This window comes from Geotrypetes seraphini, chromosome 6 (assembly GCF_902459505.1).
Source record: "Geotrypetes seraphini chromosome 6, aGeoSer1.1, whole genome shotgun sequence".
NCBI classification, from domain to species: domain Eukaryota; kingdom Metazoa; phylum Chordata; class Amphibia; order Gymnophiona; family Dermophiidae; genus Geotrypetes; species Geotrypetes seraphini.
In genome coordinates this window covers 69,084,852-69,103,180 of record NC_047089.1, presented here as the reverse complement: position 1 = coordinate 69,103,180, position 18,329 = coordinate 69,084,852, and the positions used below count along the sequence as shown (strand labels likewise).

The window sequence follows — 18,329 nt, the reverse complement described above, 5'->3', positions numbered from 1 at the left end:
ACAGGGAGAACTTCTGCCTCAACAATCCTGGAATTCAGGCTGCCTATGTCTTCTGAATGCCTCTCGAGCCCAACAAACTGGCTGGAGAGCTCAACCCCAACCGGAACTCGCGCACACCAAAATGGCCCCAATCTAAGAAAAACCCACCACAGAGTCCCAAGTCCACTGCAGATAAACCTGGGGAAGGCTGGCTTCCAAGGAAATGGTCCCTGAGCCCTCAAAATGTTGGTGAAGGCTGTCCAAGTGGGTGCACTTGAAAGCAGTCTGCCCTTTGGAAGCAGACTCTCTATCTCAGAGTCTGCACTCTCCCACAGTCAGAGATGTCCCTGCTTGTAGGAACCCCCCTTTTACTAAGCCACAGTACTCTGCATGGTGGAGACCAGTATTCACAGAAGGGTCCATCTTTTAACACTCTGTAGCGCCTTTCCATCAGGAAGCCTTGGAACCATCGTAATACCATTCCTGAGATTTGAGATTCCTATTTCAGCTAGTCTATTTAGCAGCAGAGTGTGGCTGACCATGTCAAATGCTGCTGAGACATCGAACTTTAGTAGTAACATTTGTTTACCAATTCTTAATACTGATCTAAATCTCTATGTCAGATCAGTCAAGCGTGTTTCTGTACTATGTTCATTTCTGAACCCATGTTGGGAGGGTAATAGTAAATTCCATTTAGAAATATAATCTTTTAGTTGGGTGGTGACTACAAAGTCTATCAACTTTGTCATGAACGGTATGCTTGCTACTAGTCTGTAGCTTGCTGCTTGGGATAGGTGTAAGCAAAATTTCCCTGAATTCCTCTCAGAACCATTCTTGCCCTAGTGTAGAATTAATCATCTTGACTAACAAATTCAGTACTTTTTCTAGCATATCTCAGTATAGGTGAGATGAACATAGATCCAGTTGGCATTTCGTTTCAGATAGTCTATTCACCAGAGGTTTTCCTCATAATTTTATTGTTGTGACAGTATTAAACACTGTGTTCTGTCCACTGGTATATCTAATGAACTGGTTCCAGAAATAGTATCCTTTAGTTGATTGTCTGCCATACTATTCAATGATCCTGCTTCCAACAGATGCCAATCCAGGTCAAAAGATTTTGTTGTAACTATAAAACAAGATTTGGAAAGTTGGTGGGTAAGTCAGAGGTAAAAAGAGGAAGGCTAGAGGGCAAGAAAGGAAGAAGTGGATGTAAAATCTAGTTATAGGTGAAAAGAAACACAGATAAAGGTGAAAATGGAGAAAATCAATGACAAGGAAGATCAATGATAGACACACTTATGGGAAAGAAGACAAAAGAGAAAAAGAAATGGTAGAAACCCTAAAAATAAATGGTCTTAGGAGAAGACCACTAAAAGGAAAATAGATGACAACACAATCAAAATCACATTGATAAGAAAAATCAAATGCCTACAACAAAAGTAAAAAAATAAATAAAATTTACTTTTAGGCCCTCTTTTATCAAGCTGTGTTAGGACTTTTTATCGCCAGCTGCTAGGGAAAAACTCGACACTCAAAGGAATTCTGCCTTATAAAAGTGGGCCTTAGTTTTTAATTGTTAAAATGTGTTAAATTTTGGTAATTTTCTCCTGATAGAAAAGTTCTGAAGCCAGCTGCAAAATGATGAAAACCATAACTGCAATTCTGTGAGTTAATGTTCATATCTTTAACTTATATTACCAAGCTTGCAAGTTAAAGAAGCAGAAGTCAGTCAGTCAGAAGAATCCAGCTTACAGTTTAAACTAAGTTATACCAGGTTATAAATAATATCATCAAACATGTATGCCTAAACCAAAAAGCTCAAGGTGACTCACAATAACACCAAATTAAAACAATAAAAGAATGACAGCTGATAAAGGGGGTCTTTTACTAAGGCGCACTAGCCAATTTAGCGAGAGCTAAATGCTAATGCGCCCATCGTATTCTATGGACGCATTATCATTTAGCATGCACTAAATCAGCTAGCGCACCTTAGTAAAAGACCCCCCCCCCCCAATCTATAAAATACATTTGCTGCCTTTCTGAGTTTTACAGTTACCTAAATATTTATCCTCCTTTCTTTTTGCTCCTTCTTTTTGCTTTTCTTTTCCATATACTCATCTATAAGCTCTCATGATTCCCGTATTTAAGGTCAACCTGAAGACTTATCTATTCACTTTGGTAAAATTGGCCTCCATGATAACTTATGAATCAGTTCCCATTCATGTATTATTGTAATTGACCTCTTTGAAGATGTTACAGAGATGTACCAATAGTATTAAAAATGACAACACAATACCATGATTTGAACTGCTGCTGGTAAATTAGATGTAGGAAAGTCTGGAAGACCCAAATTTGTAGATTCTTGAGAACAGTGAGTTGTCGCAAAGGATAGAAGCTGGGAAACCCTAAAATAAAGGCAAAGATAGCAAGAACAGCTTTTACAAACTCTGAAAACACAATACATAGCAACTACAAACAGCTTTACATAATTTCTAAGTATTACCACTAATAATAATAAAAACCCATATAAAACTGTTGTTATGAATAATAATAAATCTAAGTATTTAAAATAGCAGGTTTACATGTTTGGTAAAATTTATAATCACAGTTTTCTTTATGGACTATAAAATACTAAATACTGTACCAGAGGACTTGAGTATTTAACTATGAGTTAATGAATTATACATGAAAATCCCATGATTCTCTTAATTTCAGGGCACAGATTGGAGAAGTCTGCCTGGCAAAGGCCTTGTTTACCAACTACTGGAGCTGCCATTGAAGCTCCAATCCAGCCTATCCAGATCTGTTCAGCCATGATCAAGGCACTGCTGTAGAAGTCTGTTCTGCACTGGCTTGAAAATTTTTTTTTTTTTTGTGACGAAGGAGAGGTCCTTCATTAGAGACTTTCTCCTTTCTTATAGAGGAGAGGAGTCCAAGGGGAAACCTGTACACTCTTCCTGATAAGAGTAGTCGTCATATCTATAATAACCATCCCTTGGCTGCTCAGACTTTTGTTTGAGAAAAATGTCTTGAGGAAGTATACGGTTGACTAGCAGACAAGGCTTCTGTGAAGGCTCATCGTGTGTTTACCAAGTCACCAGTCTGCATCGAAATATAGATGAAAGATTCCTCCCCCTGATGTACTGGTGTAGGATATTAAAGATGACAGTATTAATTTTTAAATGAAACTGATACCATGCCTCCAGGCACTGCTATGGACTCTAAAATTAGCCCAATCTCCCTCATCATTGCCTTTTGTACCAGTATGTAATAGAATGCTAAAATTTGTCTATATTATCTTGTTTTGTCCTCCCCAATTTTGTTAATTGTTATTTTAAAAACAATTGTTATACGCATTGAAATATATGATATTGCGTAGATAACAAATCCCAATAAACTTGAAACTTGATTCTCCTGGAGGAATTCTGCAAGTGCAGAATTTGTGTAGAATTCCTCACTTCCTCAAGATAGTGGGTCATTTCCTCCTCCTGTGATGGCTTAGACTTGACTATTTAAGTGAACTGTTATCTGGCACTCGTACAATTCCACCAGGTGAAAAAAAAATCTTTTTATAATTTGTTTTCAACCTGCTAGTTTCATGGTGTGTCCTCTTGTTTCCGTGTGGTCAGTAAAAGTTAAATAACCATCCCCAATATAATTATTTCATTCCACTTACGACTTTATAAACTGCTATCATATCAATCTTGAAAGTTCTAACCTGTTTAAGTCTTTCTTCAAGACAGGTGTTCCATTCCCTTTATTAATTTTGTTGCTATTCTCTGAAACTTTTCTAGTTCTCTTACATCTTTTTTAAGATGGAGCAATTAAGCACAGTTACTTACCGTAACAGGTGTTATCCAGGGACAGCAGGCAGATATTCTTAACACATGGGTGACGTCACCGACGGAGCCCTCGGTACGGACCTTTTTAACTAGAAGTTTCTAGTTGGCCGCACCGCGCGTGCGCGAGTGCCTTCCCGCCCGACGGAGGAGTGCGTGGTCCCCAGTTAGGATAAGCCAGCTAAGAAGCCAACCCGGGGAGGTGGGTGGGACGTAAGAATATCTGCCTGCTGTCCCTGGATAACACCTGTTACGGTAAGTAACTGTGCTTTATCCCAGGACAAGCAGGCAGCATATTCTTAACACATGGGTGACCTCCAAGCTAACAAAGAGGGAGGGGGGATGGTTGGCCATCATGAAAATAAATTCTGTAACACCGATTGGCCGAAGTGACCATCCCGTCTGGAAAAGGCATCCAGACAGTAGTGAGTAGTGAACGTGTGAACTGAGGACCAAGTGGCCGCCTTGCAGATTTCCTCGATGGGCGTGGAACGGAGGAAAGCTACAGAAGCAGCCATAGCTCGGACTCTGTGGGCCGTGACAGCACCTTCCAGTGAGAGACCGGCCCGAGCATAGCAGAATGCAATACAGGCAGCAAGCCAATTTGAAAGGGTCCGTTTGGAGACAGGGCGACCCAAACGGTTGGGATCGAAAGACAAAAATAGCTGAGGGGATGTACGGTGAGCTCTGGTACGATCAAGGTAGTAAGCGAGGGCACGCTTACAGTCCAGCGTGTGCAACACCTGTTCCCCAGGGTGCGAGTGAGGCTTAGGGAAGAAGACGGGCAGCACAATGGACTGGTTGAGGTGAAAAGCCGAGACCACCTTGGGAAGGAATTTAGGGTGGGTACGCAGAACAACCTTGTCATGGTGAAACACAGTGAACGGTGGGTCGGCAACCAGTGCATGCAGTTCGCTAACCCTCCTGGCAGAGGTGATGGCAATTAGGAAAAGCACCTTCCAGGTAAGGAGCCTGAGCGAAGTTGTGGCAAGAGGCTCAAATGGAGGTTTCATGAGTGCTGAGAGAACCACATTCAGGTCCCAGACTACAGGAGGAGGCTTGAGAGGCGGTTTGATATTGAAGAGCCCTCTCATAAATCTGGAAACCAGAGGATGAGCCGTGAGGGGTTTTCCGAGAATAGGCTCATGAAACGCAGTGATGGCACTGAGGTGGACTCTGATGGAGGTAGTTTTGAGGCCAGCATTGGACAGCGAGAGCAAATATTCCAATACAGTTTCCACCGCTAAGGAGGTGGGTTCCTGATGATGCTGGAGACACCACGAGGAGAATCTGGTCCATTTCTGATGGTAACATTGGAGGGTGGCCGGTTTCCTGGAGGCGTCCAAGATGAGGCGGACCGGTTGAGATAGATTCTCTGGAGAGGTCAGCCCGAGAGAAACCAAGCTGTCAGGTGGAGCGAAGACAGATTGGGATGTAGTAGAGACTGATGTCGCTGTGTAAGTAGAGTAGGAAACACAGGAAGTGGAATGGGCTCCCTGGAGCTGAGTTGGAGCAGGAGGGAGAACCAGTGTTGGCGAGGCCACCGAGGGGCGATGAGAATCATGGTGGCGTTGTCCTTGCGGAGTTTGGACAAGGTCCGCAACATCAGAGGAAGTGGAGGGAAGGCATACAGGAACCGATCCCTCCAATCGAGCAAGAATGCATCCGGAGCCAGACGGTGAGGAGAGAAGAGTCTGGAACAGAAGAGGGGCAGTTGATGATTGTGAGGTGCTGCAAAGAGGTCCACCTGCGGAGTGCCCCATCGAGGAAAGATGGAGAGCAGAGTCGGAGGGTCCAACGTCCACTCGTGAGGTTGAAGAATGCGGCTGAGATTGTCGGCCAGGGAATTCTGTTCGCCCTGGATATAGACCGCCCTGAGAAAGAGATTGCGGTCCGTGGCCCAGGTCCAGATGCGCAGAGCCTCCAAACAAAGGGGGCGAGATCCGGTGCCGCCTTGCTTGTTTATGTAGTACATGGCGACTTGATTGTCCGTGCACAGGAGGAGAACTTGATGACAGAGGAGATGTTGGAAAGCCTTGAGGGCGTAGAACATGGCTCTGAGTTCCAGGAAATTGATGTGATGACGACGCTCCTGTGGGGTCCAAAGTCCCTGGGTGCGTAGATCTCCTAGGTGAGCTCCCCACGCATAGGGGGACGCATCCGTGGTGATGATCATAGAGTGAGGGGGTAGATGAAAAAGTAGACCCCTGGAAAGATTTGAGGAGTTCAACCACCATTGGAGAGATTGCTGAAGAGATGATGTCACAGAGATGGGATGAGAAAGAAGATCCGTGGTCTGTGACCATTGGTTGGCGAGGGTCCACTGAGGTGTGCGAAGGTGGAGACGTGCCAGAGGAAGGACATGCACCGTCGAGGCCATGTGACCCAGGAGGACCATCATCTGACGGGCAGGAATGGAGGGATGCAGGAGCACCTGACGACAGAGGTGGAGCAGGGTTTGCTGACGATCGGAGGGGAGAAAAGCCCTCATTAGTGTGGTGTCCAGAACCGCTCCAATGAACTGAAGTCGCTGGGTGGGAAGCAGATGCGACTTGGGGTAGTTGATCTCGAACCCCAGGAGGTGGAGGAGAGAGATGGTGTGATGAGTAGCCTGTAGCACAAGTTTAGACGTAGGTGCTTTCACCAACCAATCGTCCAAATAGGGGAACACCTGGAGGCTGTGAGACCTGAGAAAGGCCGCCACTACTATAAGGCACTTGGTGAAGACCCTGGGTGAGGAAGCGAGGCCGAACGGTAGCACCTTGTACTGATAGTGGTGGTGCAGCACCTGGAACCGCAGGTAGCGGCGAGAATTCTGATTGATGGAGATGTGAGTGTAGGCCTCTTTGAGGTCCAGGGAACATAGCCAGTCGTGTTGAGAAAGAAGAGGGTAGAGCGTGGCAAGGGAGAGCATTCTGAACTTCTCCTTGACCAGACACTTGTTGAGGTCCCTGAGATCGAGAATGGGACGGAGGTCTCCCGTCTTTTTGGGTACCAGGAAGTAGCGGGAGTAGAATCCCTGACCCCTTTGATCTGGAGGTACTTCTTCGATGGCATTGAGAAGGAGGAGGGATTGAACCTCCCTCAGGAGGAGGGGGGTTTGAGATGAGTGTGAAGCAGACTCTACGGGAAGGTTGTCCGGTGGAAGAGTCTGGAAGTTGAGAGAGTAGCCGTGACGGATGATGTTGAGGACCCACTGGTCCGATGTGATGACCTCCCAACGGCTGGAGAATATGGTGAGACGACCTCCGATTGGTTGTGGAAGAGGTAGCGAGGGTGGATGACTGGCTATGCCCTGGAGAGAAGAGTCAAAAGGGCTGGGATTGCTTAGCAGGCTGAAGAGGCTTGGAGGGTTGAGTGGCCTGAGAACGAGCCTGAGCATGGTGCTGCTGATGACGGGGCCGCCGAGGTTGTTGAGGAGGCGGATTGAGTGGCCTGGCTGAGAACCTGCGCTGATAGGATGACTGAGGTCGATAAGGTCGGGCAGGCGGAGCCTTCTTTTTTGGTTTGATCAGGGTGTCCCACCTTGTTTCATGGGCGGAGAGTTTCTGGGTGGTGGAATCCAGTGACTCTCCAAAAAGTTCATCCCCGAGACAGGGGGCATTGGCTAGACGGTCCTGGTGATTGATGTCCAGGTCGGAGACTCTCAACCAGGCCAAGCGGCGCATGGCGACGGCCATGGCAGAGGCACGGGAGGTGAGCTCGAATGAGTCGTATATCGAGCGGACCATAAACTTGCGCAATTGAAGAAGGCCAGAGATGTGCTGTTGGAACAGTGGAACCTTGCGCTCCGGGAGGTATTTCTGAAGGGCGGACAGCTGCTGAACCAAATGTTTCATGTAAAATGAAAAATGGAATGAATAATTATTTGCCCTGTTGGCCAGCATGGCATTCTGGTAGAGCCTCTTGCCAAACTTGTCCATGGTCTTACCCTCTCTGCCAGGAGGGGTAGAGGCATAGACACTGGAGCCCTGAGTCTTTTTCAAGGTGGATTCAACAAGAAGGGACTCATGGGGCAATTGAGACTTGTCGAACCCTGGGATAGGGATGACTCGATAGAGGTTGTCCAGTTTACGTGGAGCCCCCGGTACCGTAAGGGGATTCTCTAAGTTTTTGTAAAAGGTCTCCCGTAGGATGTCATGCACGGGGAGCTTGAGGAACTCTTTAGGAGGCTGTTCGAAATCTAAGGCCTCCAGGAAGGCTTGAGACTTCTTTGAGTCAGATTCTAAAGGAAGGGACAGGGCTGCCGACATTTCCCTCAGAAATTTAGAAAAGGAGGACTGCTCCGGTTTGGAGGTGGCATCGGGAGCAGACGGGTCCTCCTCAGATGAGGAGGGATCCTCCTCGGTAGCGAGAGGGGTTTCCTCCCATAAGTCAGGGTCCCGGACCTCTGGTGCATGACGAGACACCGGGGTGGAAGGTGAGGTATGGCGGGTCTTGGATAAGGATTTTCCAGAACGCACCGAAACGGTACCAGGAGAGGAAGACCGGCGTCGATCCCGGTCCCGGGAAGAATGACGCACTGCTTGGTGCCGAGGAGGATCCGATGTGGTATGGGAGTGAACCACTGGATGGGCATGAAGCTGCTCAGCCGAAAGAATCGGCATGGAAGTGTTGATGGGTACCGAAGGGGTGGATACCGGGGGCTCGGTACGGGGCTCGGGCCGGTCTGGTACCGGAAGGAGCGGTGCCAGGATAGTGGGCAACAGGTGTTTGAGCTGCTGCTGCAATTGTTCCTGTAGTTGAACCTTTAAGATGGCCGAGATACGGTCATCGAGGGGTGGCATCGGAACCGCTTTCTTTTTCTTCGGTTCCTTAGATGCCGCTCCACGCCCCGGCGATGAGGAGGCCGATGACGAGGCACTCACCGAGATCGGGGCGGAGCGCTTGCGGGACCGGTGCGATGCCGGCAAGGTCGGCGTCGCCACCGTAGTTGGAGGGCGCTCGAGGGAAGAGGAAGGCTTCTTAGCCGGCTTACCTGGCGCCAGCGACGCCGATGTGGGGTCGGGCGGTGTCGAGGTAGACGGTGCCGATTTCGGTGGTACCGTTGTCGATGTCGAGGAGTCCATCGCCGACCCGGTGCCGAAGAGGAGAGTTTGTTGAATTCTTCGGTTTTTAAGGGTTCTCTTTTGAAGAGTGGCACAGCGGGTGCAGGAATCCGCCCGATGCTCCGGACCCAAACACTGCAAACACCAATTGTGTGGGTCAGTGAGGGAGATCGGGCGTGCACACCGCTGGCACTTTTTAAAACCGACCTGCGGGGGCATGAAGGGGAAAACGGCCTCCGCAAAATCGAACCCCGAGGCCTGTATAATGGCAACAGGCCCCGCCGGGGCAAAACGAAAAAAGGGGAAAAAAATCAAAGTTTTTTTTTTTTTTTTTTTACAAAGCAAAGAAAAAAGAAACCCGAAGGCAAATGAAGTAAAAAATGGAAAAAAAGCGCGAGCGGGAAGGCAAAAAGTGGTTTCAACGGCCGTTGAAAAAACACACGCGTCTTCTTCGCTCCGCGGAAACGAAGAAACTGGGGACCACGCACTCCTCCGTCGGGCGGGAAGGCACTCGCGCACGCGCGGTGCGGCCAACTAGAAACTTCTAGTTAAAAAGGTCCGTACCGAGGGCTCCGTCGGTGACGTCACCCATGTGTTAAGAATATGCTGCCTGCTTGTCCTGGGATAATAACTACATACAGTACTCACGGAGGAATTGCATAATAGAGCTATAGAGTCATAATGATATTCTTAGTTAGCTTGCCACTCCTTTTTAACTAATCACTAACCCTTGGACTCTGTTTGCTTTTTTGGCTGCCACAGTTTTGTTTACATATGTCCTGCCAGGACTCTAATCTATAGATGACATCAGCCTCACTTTCAAGAATTATAAATTCCCCTCATACTCGAAGAAATCACTTCTGGGTATAAAGAGGACAAAAACAAAAATAAGCAGTTAAAGCTCTTTAAAGGGGATGGGACTTGATATACACTCATAGAAAATGGCTGCTGTGAGTTCCCGTCATAGTCGAGAGACTACAGGAACTCACAGCAGCCATTTGCTATTAGTGATCTGCACGGGGCAGGAGCATAGGAAAATCGCTCCTGCCCCGAAAGCCTGCTAGACCACCAGGTAAGGTCTGGGATGCCAGGAGGGAGGCAGGAAGGTCCTGAATAAGGCGGGGGTGGGTCAGAGCCAGCCGAAAACTTATTCGCGATTTTTCACACTTCGCAGTCCGGCTCTGCACCCAACCCCCTGCGAATACCGAGGGAGAAGTGTACTGTCTTTCTGTGGTTACAATCAAAGTGGTTTGCATATTATTTACAGGTACATATTTTGTAACTGGAGCAATGGAAGGTTAAGTGACTTGTCCAGAGTCACAAGGAGCTGTAGTGGGCAACTGAACCCATTTCCCCAGGTTCACAGGCCACTCTACTAGCCACTAGGCTACTCTTCCACTCCTCTAGCTTATTCCAAAATGCATCCAACTAAATGAACACTCTCTAGTTTGTCAGTTTGACTCTAAATCTCATTCATGATAGATTCATGAATTATCCATTTTAAAACTGCACCATTCTATAAATGAAGAATTCAGAATACTCACTTTTCCGCAGGAACATTTGATCCAAGTGAATACAAGAGTGTAAGTTGGTCCTAAAAATGCAATGAATTGTTACATATCAGGTTTATCCTCAATTTACACTAGTGTTTGTAAAACACATGAGAAATGATTTATGCTATCACAGAATGTACACATTGTGTTTAAGTATTTTTATTGCAACTGAATAAAAACACAACATTAAAAGAAAGCAATCTGCAGTTTAATAATTCTAATCCAATACAACCCACCCCCTCAGCACAACGGCATTTCAAAATGTACAATCAAAAAAGAACACTTACTAACCACCCTGCTCTCCCTCCCAAACCCAAAACAAATATCAATGAAGAGAGAACACACTTTAAAGCCTTTTATGTGTATAATAGTTAACTAGAGGAACAGATATGTGCAACCTGGAACAACAGTTCCTATTTCCAAATCCAGCCCTTCTGATCTATTAATTTTCTCTGCTCATTTCTCCCTGTTATTTACAATTTATTTTATAGCCATCTGAAAAAAATGATATAAATTTCTCACATTTGCACCTAGATCCAAGTGACACATAAAAATTAAATCAAAAGAATCTAAAGTTTATATTTTAAGCACAGCTTTGGGGGATCGATTCCCAGCAGCACTTACCCTAAATGGAAGATAATAAACATCTCGAGCTTGGAACCTGGATCGAAGAGGAGGGTCCAGTGGATTTCCAGAATACCTGGGGACTGGCAACCCCAAAGCTATCACTCGAAAATCCTCACTAACCCGCACAATTTTCCATGCATCAAGCTCACTTTGTGTGTGTTCCTGAGTTAATTAAATTAAAAGAACAATTTTATATTTGATATATTTTGCAAATACTCATAAAACAGAGTAAGTAGATGATATTTTTTCCTAAACATCATTGCCTACACAAACAGAAAAAAATGTAGTGTTCAAAGTAGATTATAAGATTTATTTCCAAAACTATGATAGTGTTATAAATAGGACCCACTGAGATTAATGAGGCTTATTTATATGTAAATATGCTCCTATACATGTTCTTTAACGCCAGTTGTTCCTGTCTGTGGGAATGCTGGTGTTTTTATTTATGCTTGCTACAAAATCAGGGCAAAAATAAATCTTTGTATATGCAAATATAACATAAATATGTATAAATCAAGGGGAAAAAAAAATCAAGATAGTGGAATGCACTGGACGTCCTGCAATCACTTGGCTTATGCGTTCTGTTAAAAATGTTTTCTTTTATCTTTGTTTTTGTTATTAAAATGCCTCAAATGGAAGAAGATGAGAGCCCATGTACAGTTTGGCTTGACTCCTCCTGCACCTTTGGCATCTCAGCCATGGATCAATGGTTTTCTTGCCTTGCCTTTGGTGTGTAAAGTTTGTGACGAACAGTCCCTTACTGTGGACAGTGCAAGTGGAAATGCTGAGTCACTTGAGGGTGAGGTGTCTCAGTCCTTGCGAGCACATCACACAGGCACAGTTTAATGTCTCTTGGGTTTGGAGGAATGGCTGCCATTCCAGATGGAATCGAGACACCAGGCTCAGGTGCTGATTTGGGCCCCTTGCAGGACCAACTAAATTCATAGCTTTCTGTGGAAGTAACTGATTGGGTTATCCTGATGGAAAGGCCAATGCTGCCATAGTAGTTGGAGTCTCCAATATGCCAGAGGAGAATCAAGTCAAGAATCCATCTTGATATGAAGCAGGCCAGTCGACTGGAGAGGTAATTCTTGGTGCTGTAAGAGGGCTTCTTAGTAAACTGAAGTCTACATTACAATTGTAAGTTGTTCTTCTGATACTGATACTTTTAAACAATCTTGTGGGGCTTTGGCTCAAAGGTTTGAGACTTTAGAAGCAGATCATCATATAAGGCTTCAGAATGTGGAAAAATCATAGAAAGATAATATAGAAGAAGTGCAAACATTAATTAGAAATATAGAAACATGATGGCAGATAAAGGCCAAATGGCCCATCCAGTCTGTCCATCCGCAGCATCCACTATCTCCTCCTTTCACTAAGAGATCTCACGTGCCTGTCCCACGCTTTCCTGAATTTAGATAAAATATTGAGTTACATAAGAACATAAGCAATGCCTCTGCTGGGTCAGACCTGAGGTCCATCTTGCCCAGCAGTCCGCTCACGCGGCGGCCCAACAGGTCCAGGACCTGAGTAGTAATCCTCTATTTATACCCTTCTATTCCCTTTTCCAGCAGGAAAATGTCCAATCCTCTCTTAAATTCCAGTACTGTATTCTGCCCTATAACGTCCTCTGGAAGCGCATTCCAAGTGTCCACCACACGTTGGGTAAAGAAAAACTTCCTGGCATTTGTATTGAATCTGTCCCCTTTCAACTTTTCCGAATGCCCTCTTGTTCTTTTATTTTTTGAAAGTTTGAAGAATCTGTCCCTCTCTACTCTCTCTATGCCCCTCATGATCTTATAAGTCTCTATCATATCCCCTCTAAGTCTCCTCTTCTCCAGGGAAAAGAGACCCAGTTTCTCCAATCTCTCAGCGTATGAAAGGTTTTCCATCCCTTTTATCAGATGTGTCGCTCTTCTCTGAACTCTCTTGAGTAACGCCATATCCTTCTTAAGGTATGGCGACCAAAACTGGACGCAGTATTCCAGGTGTGGGCGCACCATCGCCCGATACAGTGGCAGGATAACTTCTTTTGTCCTGGTTGTAATACCCTTCTTGATTATACCTAGCATTCTATTCGCTCTCTTAGCAGCTGCTGCGCACTGTGCCGTCGGCTTCATTGACCTGTCCACCATTATCCCCAAGTCCCTCTCTTGGGTACTCTCATTCAATAACATCCCTCCCATCGTATAGTTGTACCTCGGGTTTCTGCTTCCCACATGCAATACTTTACATTTCTCAACGTTGAACTTCATTTGCCATTTTGTCGCCCATTCCCCTTTATCACAAATTAAAGCAAACTGAGAACCAATCTAGACATTTAAATCTTTGGTTACTTTATTTTCCAAAGGTTTTAGGATTACAACTGTTGGAGATGTTTAAGAAATATCTCACTGAAATTTTATACTCAAAAGCAAATGAGTGCATTACTATATGAATATTCATGATATTCACTGTAAATGCACTGTAAATATATTTATTATATGCAAATTGAAGGGATACTTTTCATGTGTCTTGCAATTTTTCTTTCAACTGTGTTTGAAGCTGTAAATCCAGACCCTGTTTGTTTTTCTTTCTCTTGCTGATATACTACAAGGCCATTTTATGTTTGAGAGATGTGTTTTCTTATCCTGTTGTGAAGTGAACTCAATTGTCTTCGCAGCTGTATTTGTAAGAAGCTTTAGATAAAAAAAAGTCTCTGCTAAGCAAAGCACCTTTAGACTTTGGCCTTTAGATAGTGTTATTTCTTTTAAAGTTTCATGTGATCTGGTTAATATATGGTTTGTATTTACGTCATATGCTGACGACACTGACCCATGTAAAATGATATAAAAAGGGTTGTAGAATTGACAATAAATTGGACATGTTTGGGAGATAATGGGCGTCTGTTGTCTCTAAGATATTGTCCCCAGATGCATCTGACTTACTAATGACAGAGTGTGTGAGGCAGTAATTGGGACCAAATCCTTTTCAGTGGGGGGACTCATCCGGAATGGGACGATGACATCATCAGTATTTTGTGAGTATTTCTGAATTTTTTCTGTTCTTTAATACTCACTGGTATTGGCGTCCTGTCCCAACCCTTTATTTTACGTTAAGGCTTTGGGTTCTATTACGGAGTTTTTTGAGAAACTCCCGGGGTGCTTTTGGGAAGCTCCCCTCGTGAATATAAGCAGCTGCCGTTCTTTCAGGAAGAATGAAATTATTTATAGAACCGCCTGCCCACTCTGTCGTTTGTGGGGTTAAAAATTTTATAGAGTATAAGATTTTATTGTATATTCCTGTCCTCGTTTATAAGGTAAGGTAAGCAAAAATTTCTGCATTGTTATATTGTTTTTGTTATGGGTCATAAAAGCACTTAGGATTCTTCCCCTTCTAGACAGATGAGACTTGTAAGGCTTATGTTGCCTGTGTGTGTGACGCTCTCCCTCCAGTTCACATCTCTCTGTGTCACCAGTCCTTTCCCATATACGTTTGCACTGCTTATAAGTTTAACACTGAGGTAGGACATGCAGTTATGTGGCTCCCTCTCGAACGTACAATAGTTTGACTCTGACTCATATTGTGCGTTCCTCCTTCGGCTGCTTCCTCTGTGTTCTGTGCTGGCTTATAATCGAAAATATTCCGTTTTACAGGCTTCCTTTCTTGTGCAAGGCTCATGTTTTTTTTTTTAGAAGATTAGCAAGTTGTAAATTCTCTCTGTGCTTATTTGGATACTTAGTTACTGACCTTAAGAAATGCGATTCTGTTTTACTCTTTCTGACTTAAAGCAACATTTCTCTACTTGGCAGTCTGAATTAAATAAAGAACAAACGCACTTTTGGCTGCCAGACCAGCTGCTGTTCTTTGCTTACACTATCAGGGTCCACACATGAATGCTTTTTGCCCCTTTCCCCAGACTCCCCAGTTTGGGCTTCCGCTGACAATGCTGTAGGCTCTATTTCATGCACCCCCTATTATGCTTCTCTGAAATCACTCACTCTTGTTTTTATCAAGCAGTACCCAATCCCCCGGGAAAAGTGAGAGTCATGATTCCACTAATTGTTTCTTTTCTTTCCTCCGGTATTATCAAAACCACCATCTCTTCTTACAATACGCCCATCACTCCTGTTGTTAAAGCTGATGGCACCCCCCGCTTCATCCAAGACCTTAGGGCTGTTAATGCTTTGGTAATTCTCATTGCACCCATTGTGTCCCTGATGTTCCTTCTTTCCTCTCTTCCATTCCACCTGCAGCCAATGTTTTTTTTGCTGTCATTGTTCTAAAGAATGTTTTTTTTAGTCCCTGTTGATGAAGCTACTCAGCTCCTTTTTGCTTTCACCTTTAAGCAACAGTTTACCTGGTGTAGAGTGCCCCGGGGCTATGTTGACTCACCTGTGGTGTTCTCCATTGTCATCTGGGCTACTCTACAGCCATGGACTGCCCCTCATGGTTCTGTCCTCATCCAGTATGTGGATGACCTCCTTTTGTGTTCCATAACTCAGGAGACCTGTCAGGCTGATAGTATGCACATTTTACAATGGTTGTCTGTGTGTGGTCACAAGGTGTCACGAAATAAACTGCACTGGTGTAAATTTGAAGTGAAATACCTGGGTTTTGTCCTGTCTCATGATCAGAGGAAAATCAGCACCTCCCGCATTGCTGCTGTTCTGGGTCTGCCCCGCCCAGCTACCAAGAAGGACATTCTTACTTTTCTTGGTATGATTGGTTACTGCCGCTAATGGATCCCTGATTGTTCCTTTTATGACCAGATTCTGAGACAGACACTGGGTTCTGAAATGATTGATCTTATCAGATGGACTAAAGAAATGTTGGATGCTTTTGGACATTTGAGATGTGCTTTGGTTACTAGCCCAGGCCTGGGTCTTCCTGATTATGACCAAATGTTTCATCTGTTTGTTCAGGACCATTGTAAAACCATGAAGGGAGATCATGGCGGTAAGTTACGCCCTGTTGCCTTTTTTTTTTTTTTTTTCTCAAGTCACTCTTGTTCAAGTTCAAGGCATGCTTGCCTGCTTGGGAGCCCTGGCTGCATGTGCTATGGTGGTAGAGCTGGCTACTCCTCTGCTCCTTGGTCACCTTACTACCCTTCACACTTCTCACGATGTCCAAGCCCTTTTTTTACAATATTCATACCCAGCATATGTCTGCTCAGCGCCTTAGTGGTTATGAGGTTATCCTTCTTTCTATTCCTAATCTCACCATCAGATATTCTGCCCCGCCCTTCTTTTAAATGGGCTTCTGGGTCTCAAGGGTGAACAGGATTCCCTTCCTCTCTTTTTTTCTCAACTTCAGTACTTTGTTACCCCCTCTGAACTTAATGCCTGGCGTTTGGCAGGTGCCCAAAGCCGCCCTTCGGACAGACTTTGGTGCAAAGAGGGGAAACCCTGTATGCCAGCTGCTAGCTCTCCTTTATTCATTGCTCAATATCATGGCATTGGTCATCGCAGTGCTCGCTCGACATTTCAACTTCTTGCCAGTGATTTTTTTTATTCTTGACCTTTCGCTCCTTGATACAGACATATATAGCTCGATAGCTACAGCTGGCACGTTTGTGAATTGAACAAACAAATTGGAAAAAACAATTCCTTTCTATTGTTTTAGCTGAAATTAGGATGTTACCAATTTAAAATGTTTTTCTTTTTCTTAGCAGCAGTTCGGATATATACATAGCCATCCCAGACCAGTTTTGGCACAGAAATATTTCTAATGCATTCCAATGATCCTCTTTATCATTGCAGAGATAGAGACGCTCCAAAGAGACATTAGCTTTATGCCTTTTTCCGAATATGAGATGGTTATGATATACATTATTTGTATTACTTATGTGTTCATCTTTATTTTGGTTTTCTATAACAATGTGTTTATTTGCAGAGTTACATTCAGCCCTGCACACTTGACAGATGGAAAAATAGCTTCACGTCTAAAACTTTGTGTTTTATGTTTTGTCTGTGTCATGTCTACTTATTTTAGCTTAGTGGGTACTCCAGGATACATAACATTGGCCATTTCTAGAGCTCTTTTACCGCTTCTTACTAGCCTAATTGCGCAATGTTCTTTTTACTTATAGCTGTCATATTCTAAATGTAGCTTAGTTAGGGGTTATATGTTTAAGAAAAAGTTTTACTCTATACAGTGTTTATTCCGTGGTGCTCTCTATATATGATCCATTCAGTATACATTTCCGAATACATTCAGTACATCAGTATGGTCTCTCTGAAGTGCCATAATAGTTATATGCAGCACACAAAAACATATCTTTTTGGAATGTCCGATTAAGAACCTTAAGTAACTGAATATTGTCTCTCTTTTGCCATAACTATACCAAGTAAATACATTAATATTGTCACATGTTGCCACATTCAGTACAGGCAACATGGTTTCTCTCTCGTTTTCTATCTCTTATTTGAATCATACTGGAGTACAGCTGCTGAATGATATCTGGACTCTTTTCAAGCCGGTGTATCTCTCTCCCTGTATGCACAGACATCATTTCATCCCAAGTGTGCATCTCACTAGTTTAGGGAGACTGTCCGTTCCTGCTGGACTGATTCATCTTCCTGCACCACTGGCTGCTTTCCCTTTGAGATTCTGATGGGACGACTTTTCCTCGCCCCATGGGTAGACAAACCCTCAATAGTTGAGAGTAGTGATCTCCCCTTGATACAGGAAGAATATATCCAAAAGCTCATTGAAACATTAGGGCATGTTGAAAGAAATGTGTTTTGCACTTCTTCTTTCTCTCCACAGATTCCTACCCATTCCTTCCAGCCTGGTGACAAATTCATCATCCAGAAGCTTTTCAAGGATCGGAAGCACACGGATTTCCCCTTTGGCCCTCCCACTACTGTGATTGCTGTGACCAGGACCGCTGTACTCACTGAGGAGTTTCCTGTTTGGATCCACGCAAGTCGCTTGAAAAGGGTTAACCTAAAACCCCAGAAGCAAGTCTTCCCTGCGCAGATTTCACCTCCTCCAGTGGAACAACATGATGATCTCATCGCAGCATTCTACAACTTTATCATTCTCCTACTGGCAACGTTGCTGCTAGTTTTTCTTCCTGTATGGATCATTTCCAACTGTGTCTACAGGGATGATGTGTCCTGGGTCCACGACACTGTCTGCCCATACCCATCTGTAAATGACACCCCAACAATGTACTCATCTGTAAACAGCACCCCCGGCACCTCTTTGCGACTAAGACGTCAAGCTGGACTTCCTTCCAAGGGCTGCCCTTCAATTGGAATCCAGAAAGACAGACAGTATACTACCATTTGGTA

General features: G+C 44.4%; 1 protein-coding gene across 1 annotated transcript in view; it reads right to left on the bottom strand.

Annotated features, from left to right (window-relative positions):
- The window catches only part of VWA8 (von Willebrand factor A domain containing 8), a 428,432-nt gene that overhangs the window by 360,755 nt on the left and 49,348 nt on the right, over positions 1 to 18,329 (bottom strand). Inside the window, exons 6-8 of the mRNA XM_033948297.1 lie at positions 11,047 to 11,211; positions 10,414 to 10,463; positions 2,279 to 2,387 (exon numbers count right to left, since the gene is read on the bottom strand). Coding sequence (XP_033804188.1) covers positions 2,279 to 2,387; positions 10,414 to 10,463; positions 11,047 to 11,211 — 324 coding nt within the window. The remainder of the gene's footprint in view (positions 1 to 2,278; positions 2,388 to 10,413; positions 10,464 to 11,046; positions 11,212 to 18,329) is intronic.